Consider the following 19,137-nt stretch of genomic DNA (forward strand, 5'->3'; position numbering starts at 1 on the left):
GTATCTTAAAAACAGAGACGTGTACAGGCCTGAAACTTTGTATAAGATAAGGGAACTGTTCTGTTCATATTAAAAATATGCGAATAAAACAGCCGCCTGTAATCATAAGGTTTAAAGATGATTTCCAGTCCGTACTGCGCAGACTCGGGGTTTGTTTACGTTTTTGTTTTGAATTCGTTGAAACGTTACACTTCGGTGACAGCATACATGACGTTTTTTAGTCCGCCATTACAGTTCGTTTCGTTCAAGAAGTTCCGATGAGCTAAAACGTCGGTTTGAAATAGCGTCAAGGTTCTTCTACTCGTTATTATTTGTTCTGCAAGGATATCTGGCGTTAATAATGAAGAAAAAGGTAAGTTTGTCGCGGAATTTTTAGTTTTGCTTGTAAACATTCCCTTCGTGTGGGCTCACATAAACATTGCAGCCGAGATTGCGCAGTACGGACTGGAATTCATCTTTAAGATCTTGCTATGACTTTCTGGGTGCGAAAACTTTTCGGGACCGTCGAGAAACGGGCCCCAGGAAACTATTACAAGTGAAGTGGTTTGCAAGTGGTCCCAGATGCAAACTGGAATATATCCTCTTTGCTTTTTAAGATTTCGAAACAAAAAGTCATAATAATCATTATTAGAGCAGTTTTCAATTGAGTGTCGTAAAACCAAAACCAAAGTAATTACTCTGGCCAATCACAAAGGAAAACGGCCAATCCAGTGAACCAATCAAAACTCGAAGCAAATACATGTAGCTGGCACGAAGCGCGGGAAAACGTGCGCGAGCGAGTCACGATTGGTTTTGGTTTTACTCCTGATTGGCCGAGAAAGTGGCGCGAGATTTTTAAACCAATCACTAAGCGTAGTAATGCAAAACCAAAGCAAACGCAATTTACTTTCGACACTCAAGTGAAAACCGCTCTATGACATGTAACATGATGTTACTGATGTAACGTACTGTAAAACAAGGGGTCAAAAATCTTGTTTTGGTACCGCGTTTTATTACTTTTTATCTTTTGGTCTGTGGCTCCGGCTTTTCCGGCCAAACTTGGGAAGCTGAGGACTGAGTTACGACTGAGTTATAGCAAATTAATTTCCCCATGACAATCAACACTGTATTGTGGTCCCTTACAGCTAGAAGCTTAGTATTATGATTGTAGCTTTCACTGTATCATTGTTTCATATTTATATATAGTTCAACATGTTTAAATACGGAGGTTTTAAACTTTATAATTAGCATTCAGTTTTTAGTTGTGTTTTCCTCGTCGTCCAGTGTATATTGTCTGTGGAAAAGAAAAAAATCCATAAATGACAACTCTGCTACACTCAAGCCGTGGAAAATGTACTGATTCATGATCATGCAGCGGAGTGGGTAGGTTCTCATACAAACTACTGTCGAATCCCTTCTTACGGACATCTCCATGCTACAGACACCTCTACGGCAGTACGTTCATTTAAATTGGTAAAAACTCACAATACATATAATTTCTACCTCTATAGCACAGAGTCTTCATAATGCGGTCACTCAGTTACGCTTCTTTGGTGTTCGCAGTATAAAAGGCTCGACCGTAGTTTGTTCGCTTTTAAACGAAAAGCGTGCAAAATAAATTTTTCTCCTAGTAATTGGTGAACCTAGTACGACTGTGATAGAGTTCCGTCTCAAATAGGCGCCGGAACTTTAAAAATACGTCGTGAAACGAGAAAACGGCGTATTGCGCTTTTAAAAATTATGCAAAATGTGTCAAAAACCGTACAGCAGCCCTTTCCCTCCCACAACACCTCTCCCCCACTCACACCATGCTCCTTTTCTTCAAATTTTCAGTCGGTCTTCCTAAAGACTGGTTTTCACTTGGGACGAAGTCGTAGTCGCAGTTGGAGTCGTATAAAAGAGCGCTTAAGACAAATCGAGAATCGGAGTCGTAAGCGGACTCATCAGCTCGACGGAACCGGAGTCGGAATAATCAAAACCGAAATCGGAAACTCTGCTTACGACTCCGTCGGTTTGATTTCACTAGATCGTAACGCTCTGTGCTTCTGATTACGACTCTGACTTTGACTCCGTCCCCAGTGAAAATATATCTGCCAGCCTTTTTTAGTTAACCGGTCAATAAGTACCTCACATCACCTCAACACTTACCTTAGCGAATATACACCAGTAACACATCTGCAATACCAACGTTTTCTGCAAAAAAGATGAACAACCGTCATTTATGCTTTTGTTTTTATTTGCCTTTTTGAATTCTAATTTTAACTTTTACTCCTAAGACACTAGGGAAGCCGTTTTTAAAATTACATGGACAACAGAGATACACAGACACGCATACGCAATGCAATGCGCAATGCTGTCGCAGTATTTGCCACATTTTATGGGACGAGTCGTCTACACGAGCAAAGTGACAACTTTTATTTGTCGTATAACACGCCAACTTCTCAGCAAATATACATGTCACATGAAAATTGGCCAATGGTTTGAAAAAATTAAAAAAAGAATGCTTTGCATGTTCCGTTTTCCTACCATACGCGTTCCAGTTTGTGTAGTTTGTATGGTTACTGTACATGGCGGTTGGTTTTGGAAGACGGTTCTCGTACGCGCAGCCACCGGAAGAGACAAGAAGCCATCCTGCATCTGCCGCGCAGCCACCATGGTTCCGGATGATGTAGAAAGACCTCCCGCAACACGACCCTTGAATAGCAAAGGTGAGTAGCGGCTCAGTGTACAAGTCAGTCCAGGGTGAGTGAATCAGCCGATCTCTGGAAAACCAGCTTTCGTTGTTGGAAGCAGTGGCGTTAAACACAATGGAAAGAACTTCAGCTTCATCATTGTATAATGCCACTCGCGCCTGAAACAAAGACAGAATATTAATATATTACTTCCCGAGTCCGATTCGAGTGTTTTTTAAAGATTTTTTTGTAGAAATTAAGTTTGATGATGATGATGATGATGATGATGATGGTGATGATGATGATGATGATGGTGATGATGATGATGATGATGATGGCGATGATGATGATGATGACGATGATGTATTCATTTTTTCAGAAAATGTTCCAGTGGGAATGGCCGTCCCAGATGAATTTTCACTGGAACAAATGGTTTCTCCGTACAAAATGGAAAGCCATCCAATTGTCTTACTTCATTGGGTTCTTGTCTCACGCAGACCATGTTTTAGGACCTATTAACGACTTCGTTGTAGACTGGAAATGCTATTTTCTTTTAGAGGCACACCAGTCAGTTTCAATCTAAACAAGTCGTTGTTTTGCAATATTCAACATGTTCCGCTTGAATAACACAAAAATACATATTTCACACAAACAGAGCGCAGAGTATTCGTAAATATTTTTAAAATAGGCGAATGATTATTTATAGCTACAGGCGGGCGATCGCGTGGCATAGGTCTGACGTAGTGCTAGTTTTAAATAGCTTGGACATATCCAAGTGGTCTTTGGTTTCGCTATGTGATTATTCAGTCCTCTCTTCTGGTAAAACAATCGAATGACACAGAAATATACATTTCACTCTAAACAGAGCAGAGTGTTCATGTTAAACGAGTGATCGCTAGTTAACATCAAACCTTGCGTGACTGTGACCAAGAAGCGGGCTTGGCCGCGTGGGTCTGGAACGATTTACCGACAAAACGACAAAACAAACACAGGCCAGATTATGAACCGGCTGCGCACGGTTAATAATGAATCAAATTTTAGTCTTTTATACCAAGAGAGGATCATTATGTTAGAAAACTCTGAGGAGACGTTTATTTGACGGAGGGCGCTCATTGGAATCCAGCCTACCTCCTTAGGATTAGCAGTTTGCCAGTTCTGCACAAAGCGGTTCTTGTAATGTTCTTTCGGTAATAAGTTGACGTTCAGCGCTACTGTTTTATTTTCATTCAAAGAATATGCTGACGACCACAGCTGATAAATGTCAGCTGAGACACCAGACACCATCTTGAACACCATGGTCCAGCCTGTCGTCAAGAAAAAATAATCAACTGCGAATATTAAAGAAATGCTGATATTTTAATAACTACCTTAAAATGCCATAAGGTGAAAGATTGCATTGCCAGTGATGACATCTCGTAACATAAGCACAGTCGAGGAAAAATATGTAGAGAGCGAGCGTAGTGTATTTACCATGGAAAAAAGGATCAAAAGAACTGGGCCCTGGAATAGGGCTTTCCACAAGTTGCTCGACATTTCCCAAAAAATTGCCCTTAATTTCTCAAAAAGTTGCTCAAAAGTTGCTGCAAAAATTCAAAAAATTTGCTTCTGTGAATAAAAGTTGCTCGAAAGTTGCTCCAAAAAATACAATACGCTGCTTCTAATCAAGATAATTTCGCTAAATATATGCTAATTTCCCCTTGAGGGTTAGATTTGTAAGCAGTTGTCTGCAATTTTACAGCAAAAGAAGAATCTAAATAACATACCAAGGGGAAAATTTGTTAAATAACAAGGATTTCTTTATTTGAGAAAAATTGCGAAGATGTCGATGACGTCATGTTTGCTGACGCAGTTTTGTAATATTTTAATGCAAAATGAGCCGAAAGATGAAATGTCTTCAGATGTTCCTCGAAAGTCTTCGGCAAACTTCGTAAATCTTCGGAAACGTTCGTACTGCCTTTGAACAACACACGGATAATCTTCGGAGATCTTCGGTCTGGAAATTGCTAAAAATGAAACAAGTTGCTCGAGAGGAAAAAAGTTGCTCAAAGGTAAAAAAGTTGCTCGAAGGGAAAAAAGTTGCTCGAATCATGAAAAGTTGCCAAAAAGTTGCCGAGCAACTTGTGGAAAGCCCTAACTGCAAGACGAATTGACCGTGCGGTGTACCAGAAACTAGACAATCAAGCAGTTACAAAACTTGGAGAGTATTTCGACTTCAAAAACAAAAACAAACAAAAATGAAAAAAAAAAATCCTAAAAAGTAGTCTAAAGTAAAAAAAAGTCTAACCCCTGAAAGGAAACTTCGCAAGGGCAAACACACCAGTCATCGACACAACCGAATACTAGTCAAGATAAACTAGTTCATGTAGTTTTAAACGGGACTATGTCACGGGGATTTCGCAAATGTTTGCTCTAACCTTTTTAAAATTAGTGGAAAGAGAACTCAACCCATTAAAACATTATTTTTGAACATCTAAAGGAAGATATAACCTTAATTTGGGAATAGAAATCAAGCTGCGGCGGAAAAATATCGATTTTTTTGAGGACGCGCGGAAACAACTTGAAAAAGTTAGCCTTTCTTTTTCAAATTGCAACCAGTTTCCATCCCATCCATCCGAAGCCAAAGATGCTCGTTAACAGTTTCAGTGCCCTAATATAGCAATTGTTAATAAAAATGGACTATTATTTTTAGGTTCTCTGTGACACAAATATAAACTTTTGCGGTTCAAAAATCTGGTAAAATCCGTGACACAGTCCCTTTAATTCAGCTGTCTTTGTTTAAATTATATACCTCCTCCCCAGCTAGACTGGTCACAGTATACATCAATTACTTCCGCCTGGCTTTGAATTTGATAGACACCATTTTTTGTGAATCCATCGTTCAACAGCTCAGCGCAGCTCTTGTAGCCTAAAAATGCAAAAATAATGCAAAAAAAAAATGCAAAAGAAAGCAGGTAAACAAAAGACGTGATATGATGAAGATGAATTTTTCAACAATGACACGAGCATGGGACAAAGAAATAATCTGAGTCCCTGACGGTAATTAAACCCATGGCCTCCCAGATACGGGTTGGGCACTCTAACCAACTGAGCTACGAAAGTAGCGGCCTAGCTCACCACGAGTCTCTCGTAGCTCAGTTGGTTAGAGCGCCCAACCGGTATCTGGGAGGCCATGGGTTCGATTCCCTTAGGGGACTCAGATATTTTCTTTGTCCCATGCTCGTATTATTGTTGAACAAATTATCTTCATTACTTATCACCGAGCTTAAAATTTACCATCTTTATTACTTACTAGATGTGATATGATTTTGCTGATGGTGGACATTTGAGTGTACCGTAATGATTCGATTAGCGCCCCCTCCAAGCGCCCCCGAAGCGCCCCCCTCGAATGTGGTAAAGCGCCCCATCATAAGCGCCCCCACAAGCGCCCCCACAAAGCACCCCACAAGTGCCCAGGAACGCCACGAAGTACTGACGTACAGAAACCTGACCGACGAAGGACACATGAAAGACGAACACTCGAAGCCTGAGAGAACAGGGAAAAAAAAGCGCCCGCGAAAGCGCCCCCCGAGGGCAGAAAAGCGCCCCGGGCGCAAATGAATATACGGTACTTGATAACGAAACAGTACTCACTTTTTTCGCACTGTTTTCCTCCGTGACTTGGCACGCACTTGCATTTGAAGTCATACTCCCCGTTAACTGGGTAACAGGTCCCTCCGTTCTGACATGGACTGAGCTCACAGGGGGCCTGAGGAGAGCCAATAGCTAGTCAAATTAAAAGGACTATGTCACGGATTTTAACAGATTTTTGAACAGTCAAAATAATTTCTATTTTAGAGCACTAACTTTAGCCAAGAAAAGTAACTCAAAACGTTAGCCAACGTTTTCAATTTGTTTCCGCGCGCCTTCAAAAAAATCGAAATAAAGGCTATATCTTAAGTTAAATGTTCAAACATAATGTTTTTCATAAGTGAAGTTGTCTAGCACTTATTTCAGAACAGTTTAGACCAAAAATCTGTGAAATCCCCGTGACATAGTCCCTTTACAGCAAGGCGCCCATATGTGTTTCTTTTTTTTTTTTTTTTTCTTTCTTTTTGTTTTTTATTCCATTCAGTTTCTCTCATCTTTCCTCGGATTGTTTAAATTCTAAATAAAAATTATAATTAATATATTTTGGCGGTTTAATAGCTGAAGGGTCTTGTTGACATATTATTGGTAACATTATAAATTTTGCGGCATCTCAAGTTGCATAGAATTACGAGAAAAAACACTACCACATGAAAGTACTGCTCATTGCCAATAGCTTTCGTTTAAATGGTCTCCCGCGTAATTAAGTACTTAAACGTAGGCCGATTTCTATGATATTTGGCAATCCCAATAAAAAATGTCAAAGTATAAACACGCTTGGCAATTTTGCGCCCTGACAGGCCAAGCAAAACTACTCTTTCGCGAGAAATAAGCCCTTTATGAACTCAAACCGATTTTTGGAAATAAATTTTTATGATATTTAGCAAATGTCCCAATAAAAATTTTTAATTTTGTAGAACTTTTAAGGATTTTAAGGCAGAAAAAATGACGTTATACATTAGCGAGAAATTTGCACTTTATGAAAAACCGATTTGACACTTCGAAAGAATGCGCTGATTTTGAAACAACGCGTAAGACAAATTCTTTTTCGAAATAATTATTGAAAAAGTTCAAGGTCTCCATACAGGTAAACTGCTCAAAGCTTTCGTTTAAACGTGGGCCCCTTTTTATGACATTTGGCAATCCCAATAAGAAATGTCCAAATTATATAAAGCTTTTAATTTTAGAGCAAACAAAATAAACATTCGCGAGAAAATAAGCACTTTATGAAAAACCGATTTTTCGAAAGAAAGCGATTATTTTCAAAACGCGAAGATAGATTTTTTTCTAATTTTTGTCAATAAGTTCAAGTTATCCTTACAGTAAATTATTCAAACCTGCCGCATTCCCAAGAATATTTTGCTCTCAAAGACATTCATTGCACAAAGAAATGCACAAATGCAAGCAAAGCTGGATTTTCATTAGAACTACAAAATACTCTTGGGGATGCGGCAGGTTTGAATAATTTACTTAAGTTGAGGGGTTTCCAAAGCGTTTTAAACTGAAAGACGATCGATAGGTGGCTATCTTGACGAGCCCAATTCGACGAGTTTCATCAAGACTTTACGCTCGAAACTTGATAAGAGTGTTTGTTTATATGTTGGATTTTTGCATACTAAAAAATAAAAGAAAAAAAAAATCGGTAGATTTGTTTTAATTGGAAAAAGATTGAATATTTCTTAGTTTACAATTTATGAACCGTAAACAACTTATGCTGCATTTCTTAATATAACTTTTGGAGAGAGTTTCCGATCGTTTCAGATTTTTCAGTAGTGTTTTAGGTGGTATTGAGCTTTCAAATAAAAGAACTGATCTTAGCATTACATATTCAGCGTTGTTTCAATAGCTGGCGAAAATACCCAACAACAATATCATTGATTCAAAAAATTCAACAGTCAACTGTAGAGCAATTTCTACCCAGCTGATTTAGTTGAAACTTGCTCACACGAAACCTAGGAGCCCTAGGATAACTTGAACTTATTGAGAAAAATTAGAAAAAAATATATCTTCGCGTTTTGAAAATAATCGCATTATTTTGAAAAATCGGTTTTTCATAAAGTGCTTATTTCTCGCGAATGTTTATTTTGTTTGCCCTAAAATTAAAAGCTTTATAAAATTTGGACATTTCTTATTTCGATTGCTAAATATCATAGAATTCGGCCTACGTTTACGTGCTTAATTACGTGGGAGACCATTCAAACGAAAGCTATTGAGCAGTACTTTCATGTGGTAGTGTTTTTCCTCGTAATTCTTTGCAACTTGAGCTTAAATTCGACTTAAAAAAGAGCACTTTCAGTCCCAGAAATACCCGCGGGCCACCTTAATAACGCATTGACAACTTTCGAAGAACGCAATAAAACATATATTTTGTTATTTTTTCATTTTATCAAAACAGGAAGTTTTATCAGTAAAAACAAATGCAAATATATATAATTATATAATTTCCGCATTCTCAAATTTCTCGACTTTCGAAACACCAATTTGTTGCCGTACCAATGTTGCTAAAAAAAATAAACCTTTTCTTCTAAACATTTAAAAAATTTTCCCTCGTTATCTTTTCCTTAAGGCAACCTCATAACGTTATCAAAGTTTGCTATTTTGTTGTTATTGCCATGTATAAATGTCAATCGTAAAGTATTATAGTAATATTGCAGGAATAAAGAGAGATTCGCCGTTGCGCATTAAATATTAATCGTTTTAACGCCTGAATAAGAAAACAACAACAGAGAAAAATTTTCATCATGCATCAACTCCTCGAAAACTTCGTTTTCAATTTCTCAAATTAAAATGGTGGCTTTGTTTATATAAAAATAACTGTAAACACCTACGAAAAACTAATCATTTCCGTGTACAAACGCCAAACGGCTGACGACAGAAGTTGAATTTTTACCGTATTTTGCAAAAATAGGAAACGTTTCTCATTTAATCCCGAACATTCCTTTCCAAACAGCCGAAAACATGATTTAAATTTCCGAGTACATTGAACATGCCCATTACTTGAAAGTGAAATTTTTTCGATCAACTCTCATTTGTAAGGAGAAACTTTATTTTACCAAAAAAGTCGTTATATTTTCTTTTTGCGCTATGGTACAGATCGAATATTTTTTTGGAAAAGAACTTCTTCGCAAAATCGATTTTAAGCTCGGCATAAACTCCTACGTCGATCCTGCAGACTTAACTTTGCATTTTTAACTTTGGCCTGAGGTGAAAGGCTATTTTGCAGTCAATGTTGTCGGTAAAATTCCGAATTTAAAGTAAATATTGCATTTGTTGACAAATTTACACAAATGCTATAGGTTGACTAATAATAAAGGAAATCGCACAAAGCTAAATCGTTTCAACTTTGTCAAGTTTCAAGCCGAGAATGACAAAATTTGCGAGAGTTAAATAAATGGGCTTCTTTTAACTGTTTTTTTTTTTCTCATCCAGGCCGTTTTGCAAGGTATAGAAAAGGGAATTTTGTTTCGTATTGACTTACCGTGAAGCTGTAGTGATGAAAATCCAAACTTGCATTGAACAATTCTGAGGAATTAAATTTGTCGGTATCCAAGAGATGGCAAATAAATTTACCATTTGCATCAGGGACTGGTTTGAAATTCAACGATCGGCATTGAGAAGACTCGGTGCACGCTGCAATGCAATCCTGTTCACCAGAAACTGCGCGAGATTCGACCGGTGTCGAATTGAGTTTGTGATGTGGAAACGGAAAAAAGTTGGCGTAAACGAGAATTCCATCAGCAACATCGATAGAATCTTTGAAGCTTGTGGAGTTTGCATTTCTAAACGCCACGAAAACCACAAACAAAGGCGCGAAACAAGCTTTGTAGGGAAGAACCTTCATGTTGGTTCGTAAATTTTCTCACGTACCGAAACTAAATGCCTCGTCATATATATAACACCCTTATAATCATGCCAACTGAATGAGATAAGATAATTATTAATTACCTAGGTTACCAGTGTCAAACTATTTTATTATATCCTGAGAATAGCTATAAATTATGAAAGACAGACAAGTGGGTCCTTCAATGTTGCGTTTCGCCCGTTCAAACGTACATTAAAAAAAAAAACATTAAAATAACAATTCATAGCAGTCGGCCCTTTAATTTTTTTCAATACAAAGGGCCGTTATATACTAACTAACGCCATATTATTGGACATTAAAGTTTTAAAAAGTTGATAATTTACGCTATATAACCACCTGTAGTAATTTAGTTTAGAATTATGTAAATGCAAATATCTGTTATATTACAAATGGACCTTAATGGCGTATTGTCGAATTATAACCACAAATAAAAACCCAAAAGATACAGCTAATTCGAGAAAGGTTGTCGAAAAAAAAAGCATAACAGTGCATGCGACGAGACCGAAAGGTAGTTTAGGTAGAAGTAGATAGCTACTGCACGTGCTGAATACTAATAAGATGGCGACATGACAAACGCGAATTTTCACGTTTTCTTTCTCTTCAGACATGTGGAAAAAAGGGACTTTTAGCCACGCTGATTTTTAGAAGAATTTTCAAAACTCAAAGGCATACGACAGTAAACGGTAAGGTACAGAAAAAGGCCTCGTGAGAGGAAAAACAAAATCTTCACGTGCAAAAATACAAACTTGTACATTTCCTTTAGGCTCTTTAGGCCAATATGCAAAATTCAAGTGAGTACCCAAACCACCTTTTGGTCGTCTCGCGTGCTTTTCCCCGACAACCTTTCTCGAATTAGCTGTATTTAACAAAAGAAATAAGCTGGGTCAACCGAATGACAGAACAAAGAGGAAAGCTGGTTAATTGCCATCTTGAATTGAAAAGCTAAACATGAACATGCTTACACAGAATGAAAACATAACTTTACTGTGGTTTATAAAAGCTGATGATCAAGTAAAGCTAGCGTAAATTTTGAATTTAATCTCTTTACGCTACCTTTACACTTTCTAAACCCGACCTTTAAGCCAGCTTTACAGTTAAGGTTCGTTATTCATTTCTATGACAAATATTCATTATTCCTGGCATTTTATAAAAATTAAATCTTCAATATTTCTCCTAGATTTCATGCCAGCATGCAGAATGGATTATGCATTGTTTGTAAAACTTCCAACGTCATGGTAGGCTTGTATTAGACCTTCCAAACTTATAAATTTTTAAATAATTTTTTGACGACTTTTAGAAAATTATTTTTCCAGCTAAAGTAACGGATGGAGAATGGAGATTAGGCTTTGGTAGATTGTGCTCCTAAAAGGGGCATATTATGCTACTAGCAGTGCTCAAAATTTTGCTAAATTATGCACTGAAAATTATGCCTGAATTCCCAAATTATGCTTCTGTTTTCCGAAATTATGCTCACAAAATGACGTAGATTCTGTACATAGAGATGCGCAATAACGACACCAAATTATGATGTTTTTCAAATAAACTGTTGTTGTAAATTTACCTTATTATAGGAAATTAACGCGTCATGAAATTAACGCGAATTTAAAACTTTCGCGTTAATTTAAGTCGCGTTAATTTTTATTAACGTTAATTTCCGCGCCGTTAATTAAGTGGAGCGTTAATTTTCATGACGTTAATTTCCATTATTTTGGCCCCAATTTTTCGTTACAGTCCATATGTCCTTGGCTCCAAGGAAAAAGCATAATTTATCTGCCACTATCATTGATACTGTGAAGAACGCTTAAAGTGGGAAAAGTAGCACGAACATTGTTTTCGTTTAAGATTACACGCCTACAAGTGTTGAAATAAACTTGTCCCTGTTGTGTACGTCGCGTTAATTTCCTTCATTTTGAAATGTTACCCCCTCTTTCGCGTTAATTTCCTTTATTGGGAAGTAATTTTTCCTTCAATTCGCGTTAATTTAAGTCGCGTTAATTTCAAATACCTTAATTAACACAAGCGTTAATTTCCTATAATAAGGTATTTATGTTTTGTGGCAGTTTGTCACGGCCGTCAGCTGTCTAAATTAGCTGCTCGCATCTCTGAACCGTTTGTAAAATGCCTCCAACGACTTAACAATCACAATTGTATAGCTAAAACACGCATTGCAAGAACAAACTACCTAAATTTCATTTATTTCCGTAGGAATTACACCATATTTACTAAATTTTATGAATTTATGCTCCAAAAAGTGCTAAAAATTGCTAATTATGCCGTGGCAGTGGTCGTTTCACAAATTATGCTTTTTAGCTGCAATTATGCCAAAATTATGCTAGCACAATCTACCAAAGCCTAATGGAGATCAGTATTCTTTTCATTTAATTTAAGATATGACCCCCTCTTTATCGCGGATGTTTTACAGTGCGACGCGCCTTATCTTGGCCACCCTACAAACTTTTTTTACAAGTGTCAGCTTGTAATATTTTTACGTTTTCGCTGCGTTTTGTTCATAATTACGATGTAACAAGTTCCTATTTCATCGCATTTAACTTTGCAAGGAGGCGTGTTCGTCAAACAAATAATAATATTAGAGCAGTTTTCAAATGAGTGTAGTAAAACCAAAACCAAAGTAATTACTCTGGCCAATCACAAAGAAAACAGACAATCCAGTCAGCCAATCAAAACTCGAAGCAAATACATGTCGCAGGCACGAAGCTCTTGAAAACGTGCGCGAGCGAGTCACGATTGGTTTTGGTTTTACTTCTGATTGGCTAAGAAAGTGGCGCGACATTTTTAAACCAATGACTTATAGCGTAGTAATGCAAAACCAAACCAAACGCAAATTACTTTCGACACTCAAGAAAAACCGCTCTACCAGAGCACACACAAAAAGGTTGTTGGGTGGCCGACGGTAAAGCGCGTCGCACTGTAACGTCTAATTTGCATCGAAAGTGCGTACAACTAATGTAACTCATTGTTTTTATATGCTAAATGGACTGTCAACCTAGTAAACATAGAATCAATCGTTATTTTATTTCAAAGTCACATTGCCTCTAATTTTAATTTTCAGATCACCGGAATTTTAAAATCCCTTTGAGTTGGAACGATCGTCAGAGAGATGATTGAAACGCCTGCGTAGAGGATCCGCAGAAAAATCCAAAAGTAAAAGAAGAAATAAACATTAATACCGATGTTTTGTCAAGCAATTTGAAAATCGCCACGTGCCACCAATTTTCCCGCGCAATTCATGCTGTCAGCGGTAACCTCGATTTGGATCATGTGATCAATGCCCGCCAAAACAGAATCGAGCTTCGAAGGAAAGGCTTGTCGTTCGTGCACTCGTGTTTTATGCTGTTATTTTAAGTTTTGTGACCTTTTATGAAAGAAATTCGTCTTTTCGGAGTAGCTGGTAAGTAAGGATGTTCAGAAGAAATAGTATGAGCTCACACGGATGCGGTATGTTGAACATATTTTTAGCCAACAGTAGTCGCTTTTGGTCGATGCCAGTTCACGAATGTCGATGAAGCTCAAAGCAAGCTGAACGAATTTATACAATGATTTTATCACCGTTTTATTAGCGTTTTCGTTGTTTGCAGTGTTATAGTTATTCCTTGGTTTCCTAAATTGCTTTAAGGTACAAAATCGCTGTTTTTTTTTTTAGCAAAGCTCGCTACATGTATTATTGTGAGATGTTACTTCAATTTCAAAATAATTCAATCGAGTTTACTGTGCAGTTATTATGCATCCGCATGCTACAAGCTAGTATTTTTAACTGATCAAACCGTACATGTACAGAATTTATGACAGAATGTAACGTTCTGTCGTATTTTAGTAGAAATGTTTCTGTTATGTTTATTCAATTATAATTTTGTGAGTTCATGCAAATAGCACCAGAGAATAACTATCAGCCTGTTGGACTTTAGGCTGAAAACACAAACTTACCTTGTTATTAAGTCTTATGCTAAAGATTTTTTACCATTTTTTTAGTATAAATGATGCCTGTTGTGCAACCAGATGAAGAAGAGGCTAGCGGCAGTAGTGCAGCGCCTAGCCCTTCTGTGAGTACACCATCGCCGAGCAAGACTAAGGTATAGAAATAATGGGGGGGTTTGGTCAAGACTGTCACAGATAAAACATTGTTATGTTGTTAAAGATGTTGACAGCATAAACCCTTGGATAGGGGCCAAACCAATCTTCAACAAAATTAATGTCCCCTGCCCCTAACCACGAGAAAGTAGACACAGGTTTGGGCCTCAAATGAGCAGTTTAATGTAATGCATATATTGGGACACAAAACAAACTGCTAGGGGGTAGGGAGGGTAGGGAAACAGCTAAACGATCGAACTAAACAGCGATAAGCAAATGTGCAATGTAATGCGATGCTAACACGTGTTGGCTTCATTAAACTATATTAACAATATTAATATCACTAATTTACCTTTTGCCCAAAAATGTATACGAACTGCTTTTCATTTAATGGGTTAAACAAACACCTACACATTGTATGGAACAGCTTACTGAACTGTTCGAAAGGCTCATGAAGAATTTCGAACAGGAAAGGAAACTGCGCAAACGGATTACAAAGGAAGCTCAAATGTTAGCAGTTATGTAAGCTCCAGCTGTGATACATCACCACTTGTTATCTGAGAGTTTGGTCATTTCAGGAAAATCTCAGACTGAGACCTTGATATATTGACTGAGTGAGGTCTGAGATTGGCTCAGATTGCCCTGTGTATTGAGCAAACAGAGTCTGGATAATAAAACTCACTCTCATTGTGGCTCTCTTGCTCGCTCATACTAAAGAAGTATTGGTATCCTAGTATTTTTTTCAGTTATTGAAAAGATATTTATAAAATGGTTTTGGTATTGTGTCGTTTTTACCCTCGCACTTGCAACTTTTACTTACAACACAAAAGAACCATCGAGCTGAGACAAATTTTCATAATACCCATTCATAAGACAATTTTGCCCGCTCACAATTACTATTTGGGGGCAAAATTTAATTTAATGTAAGACCCAAGCGTGACCAACATGAAATTTCTCCTTATGGATGCTTAACTAAGAGAAAAGTCACCAAAGGGAAACTACTCTGATCAATTAACAAATTCTCTCAATTAATGCTACAAGATAATGTTTGGAGATCAGTCAGAAGAATTTGTATGTGGATATTATTGGGGCTTAAACTGCAAGGTTTCCAATCTGAACTAACCGCAGACTCAGGGTTTGTTCTCATTTTTGTTTGAATTTGGTAAAACGTTACGGACTACAGTGATAGCGTACAGGAGGTCTCGGGTTCGAGTCCCATTACTGGACCAACACTCAGGGTCTTAAAATAACTTATATTCTAGTCTTCTCGGATAAGGACGATTTAAACCGTAGGCCCCTTCTCCTGCATCTTCATTGTTTTGAATGATAGCTGGGGACGTAAAAGAACCAATGCTTATCGTAAAGAGTAGGGCTTGGAGTTCCCGGTGTTGTGGTCTAGTAACTTTGCCCGTCTGTATTGTGCTTACTCTGAAACATTGCAGGCGGAGATATAATTAGTACAGTAGCTGTATAATCTACTCTTCAAATCCGAAAGGGTTAAACAAAGTGATGATGATGATGATGAACTAACAGTCTGTTTTGTGGGACAGTCGGGTCACTCACCAAGACGCAGTGGTAGGACGGTCAGACAGCGGATCCTATATGGCCACAAGCTTGGTGGAGCAGAATTAACACCTCAGCCGCAGTCTCAAGGCAAGAAGGTTAAAGGAACCCCAGAGAGTGGCTCAGATGAGGAGGAAGAGGAAGCTGAAGAAGCCAGGTAATGAATAATGTCGATAGGCTATAACCCTAGACAATACTGTTGGGAAGGTCGCCAAGTTTGCTCTCCCCCTCCCCCTCATTCAATGTTGAGGTATACCTAGAGACTTCAATCACAGCATATTGTCTATCATAATGTTCAGTAATACATACTTCAACATTGATATGGGGGAGAGGGGGGGGGGGGGGGGCCATACACCTTATGTACGTACCTATAGATCAGATTTATTTAAAAGTTGTTGAAATCAAAGCGATCATGTTAAACCTTCCCAAGGACTAATGTCTTGGGTTGTAGTTTTGAAATTTGCTCCTACTGGTCGCAAACAAACGAACAAAGTCGAGGTTCAGTGGAATAATTTGAATTTTCTTTTGTTTTACTCTTCTCAACCTTGACTTCACTCCTTTGTTTGGGATCAGTAGAGCGCGTAATTCAAAACTACCATATTGACAATTAAAAATGATACACTAATATTATACATGTATATTTGTAACTGGGATGTAGCTAAGATACGACCTGAGCGGAAGTTTTTTTGCTATAAGGCGGGTACTATTCACGTAAAGATTTTCAAAACCTACCCAATTTCTCAGCCTTCATAGGCAGTAAAATTCATGCAACAAATGGGTATTTTACCCTGCTTCTGGCATAAATCTACTCCCTGCAAGTGCATGCACATGAAATTTTTTTAAAAATTGCACAAATAAAATAAACAATTTTTTTGTCTTTTAAATTCTTTCTTTAGGGAACAGTCACCTGTAAATAAATCAAGTGATGACAGTGATTTAGAAACTCCTGTTCAGGCCCCCACGCCAGGGCGAGGAAGGAAAAGAGCTGCTGGAATTTTTAAGGCTACACCGGTATGGTTACATGTGGGCTTTTCCAGTACAGTAACAGGAAATTAAAGTCAGAAAACAGTGTTTGTACACGTACACATACAGCTGTACATATCTTGAAAGTCCTTGAAAGTTCAGATTTGAAAATCAAATTGAAGGGTTTGAGATTGGAATTGAGATTTTTTTGAATTTTTTATTTTGTTTTTTTTTTTTTTTTATTTTAATTTTTTTTTTAATGGAGAAGAGGCCCAGGGGGGTACTCCAACTTGTAAATGACGGGGATGATCGAATGAAGGACCCAAAAAACCCTCAGGACCCAACATTACCTAAAAAAATGATGATCCCCTATGATCCCCTATTTAAATCAAGTCACCCCAAAAAAATACTTGCTAAATGTTCTTACCCAAAAAAATCCCAGAATCGAAAATTTCAAACCCAAAAAAATCCTTAGATCATCCCCGTCACTTACAAGCTGGAGTACCCCCCTGGGCCTTGAAAGTCAGATTGAAAATCAAATTGCAAGGGTTTGAGAATGGAAATGAGAATTGCGCGAGTCAGATGGACATGAGTTCCATGGCGAACATGTAAATCTATTTTTCAGATGGACTACAGATAGAGGCTTGGTTGTTTTTTCTTTCAAGATATTCAAGGCATATTATTTTATTTGCTTCGATTCTTTGTGGCACGCTTTAAAGAAATAATTATTACGAGTTAAGTAATATTGTGCAAACACACGATCACGGAAGTTTGTTTGTGGACTGGAGTATGCAAAATTAATTTTCTTTTTAATTTTATGGTCTGTTGCTTTCTGCAGGCAGCAAAAAAGGCCAAATCTAAACAGCCTTCTGCTCGAAAGTCAAATCAAAAGAGAGGGAGAAAGTCAAAAGTGGGCTCAGATACAGAAGAGACTCAAGGAACCTTGTTTGACATTGTGAAAGCTGGAAAGGGAGCTCTCAGGGTATGTTCTTGTGAATGCAAGATAGCCTGTAATTTATATATAATTTATTAGTGAGATGAATGTAACAAGTACTCTTATAATTAAGCAGTATTTCTGGTGACTGAAAGCTGCTTCCAAGACTGAAGTTGACTCACTGAATAAGATTTTTGCAGATTACAACTGAGTGATGGTAAGTCGAACCCACGACCTTTGCGTTGCTATACAGTGCAATGCTCTACCACTGAGCTATCAAAGCCAGTCATGAGAGCGGTCGTATATGGGTAATCCCTTTATATGGTGGACATGATACTCGGCCCAAGTATATGTGAAATAAATGATTGTGTGGTAGAGCATTTGTGCACTAAAGGCAGTGAGAAAGGCCTTCAGGCTAACACTCAGTGGCTTCAACTTTCCCAAAGCTAGGACAGAGCCTCAAAAATTTTTTTTCACCGGTCTTGAGCTAGGAAAATGAACTAAGGCCGCATTTGCATTTATCATATATATAAATTAATTTTGACTGATAAACACAGAGAAAAATAATTCAGTCCAGTTGCATCCTTGTTGCAGGCTGTTGTGGATGACTGGATTGAGAGCTACAATTCAGACAAAGAAAATGCTATGGTTGATCTCATCCAGTTTTTTGTTCAGTGCTGTGGTTGCAAAGGTTTGTTGTCAATTTTAACAATTTTTTAAGGGATGACGTTGGCATTGCTTTATGCCAAAGGCTGTCTACCAGTTCTGTTGAGATCCACTGATAACAGAACAGAACAGGGTATGACTGGGAACCAACTACAGGAATAAATGGCTTTCTTGCCGGCTGAGCTTGTGAAAGAGGCAAGAAATGAAGCTCTCTCACACTGAACGGGGGACCCTGGGTCGTAGTCAGGATAATTATCAGTTTTCATGCTCGGTCGTGTGATTCAGTTTTTTGTTCTTGCCTTTGGTGCAACAGCTTTTCCGTCAATAAAGTGCTGTTGCATTGTTGTGTGGCAGACAATACCTTAGTGCACATAAATGCGCGAAGCAATGAGAGAGAGGCTGGAAATGGAAGCGAGGGACTGAATGAATAAGGTGGATAATGGAGGGTTGATTCATGACACACAAACTTTTTCACCTTTGTTGTGTGGCAGACAAAAAATGCATAAATTTCAGTGTGAGAGAAATGTTATGTCAAGAGAGCAAGTTTAACTCAACAAGAAATTGCCATATGATAAAGATTTCGGAGCATGTTTTCCAAACACCCTGCATGGTTTTATTGCACCAGTAAAACTTTTGAAAGTGTGGTCTAGTAGAATAGTAATAACAATTTTCTTTTCTTTTCCTTTCTTGACAGGAACTGTTACTCCTAAAATGCTGGAGGAGGAAGAAAGTGTTAATGCAATCCGTCAACTTACCGAGCAGTTTGATGAGGTTAGATGATAAACGCA

General features: G+C 37.8%; 2 protein-coding genes across 5 annotated transcripts in view; one reads left to right on the top strand and one right to left on the bottom strand.

The window, feature by feature from the left end:
* Positions 1-918: 918 nt before the first annotated feature.
* On the bottom strand, positions 919-10,137 carry LOC144664479 (uncharacterized). 2 transcript variants are annotated; one of them, XM_078525636.1, is made up of 7 exons: positions 9,754-10,137; positions 6,282-6,396; positions 5,440-5,556; positions 3,780-3,955; positions 2,506-2,830; positions 2,128-2,172; positions 919-1,273 (listed from the first exon to the last, which is right to left on the bottom strand). In XM_078525636.1, exons 1-6 carry the CDS (start codon positions 10,114-10,116, stop codon positions 2,129-2,131), a joined length of 1,140 nt encoding a protein of 379 aa, XP_078381762.1. In that variant the 5' UTR covers positions 10,117-10,137; the 3' UTR covers positions 919-1,273; position 2,128. The 2 variants fall into 2 exon arrangements, with proteins under 2 accessions (XP_078381762.1, XP_078381763.1); XM_078525637.1 differs by lacking the exon at positions 5,440-5,556.
* Positions 10,138-13,387: 3,250 nt separating this feature from the next.
* The window catches only part of LOC144662370 (cohesin subunit SA-2-like), a 37,939-nt gene continuing 32,189 nt past the window's right edge, over positions 13,388-19,137 (top strand). For all 3 annotated transcript variants that reach the window (XM_078523161.1, XM_078523160.1, XM_078523162.1), the window contains exons 1-7: positions 13,388-13,546; positions 14,125-14,225; positions 15,774-15,943; positions 16,683-16,797; positions 17,588-17,731; positions 18,278-18,374; positions 19,044-19,120. In XM_078523161.1, the coding sequence (XP_078379287.1) occupies positions 14,130-14,225; positions 15,774-15,943; positions 16,683-16,797; positions 17,588-17,731; positions 18,278-18,374; positions 19,044-19,120 (699 nt within the window). In that variant the 5' untranslated portion in view covers positions 13,388-13,546; positions 14,125-14,129. The remainder of the gene's footprint in view (positions 13,547-14,124; positions 14,226-15,773; positions 15,944-16,682; positions 16,798-17,587; positions 17,732-18,277; positions 18,375-19,043; positions 19,121-19,137) is intronic.

Source organism: Oculina patagonica, chromosome 8 (assembly GCF_052425735.1).
Source record: "Oculina patagonica isolate OP01 chromosome 8, crgOcupat, whole genome shotgun sequence".
NCBI lineage: Eukaryota > Metazoa > Cnidaria > Anthozoa > Scleractinia > Oculinidae > Oculina > Oculina patagonica.

What these genes read in the sequence shown, in the direction of transcription:
- LOC144664479 (XM_078525636.1), bottom strand. Translation starts at nt 10,116, where the DNA reads ATGAAGGTTCTTCCCTACAAAGCTTGTTTCGCGCCTTTGTTTGTGGTT. An exon ending in TTCATCACTACAGCTTCACG is followed by an intron (nt 6,397 to 9,753) that starts GTAAGTCAATAC and finishes GGCTCTCCTCAG; the next exon opens with GCCCCCTGTGAGCTCAGTCC. An exon ending in CACAAACTGGAACGCGTATG is followed by an intron (nt 2,173 to 2,505) that starts GTAGGAAAACGG and finishes TCTTTTTTGCAG; the next exon opens with AAAACGTTGGTATTGCAGAT.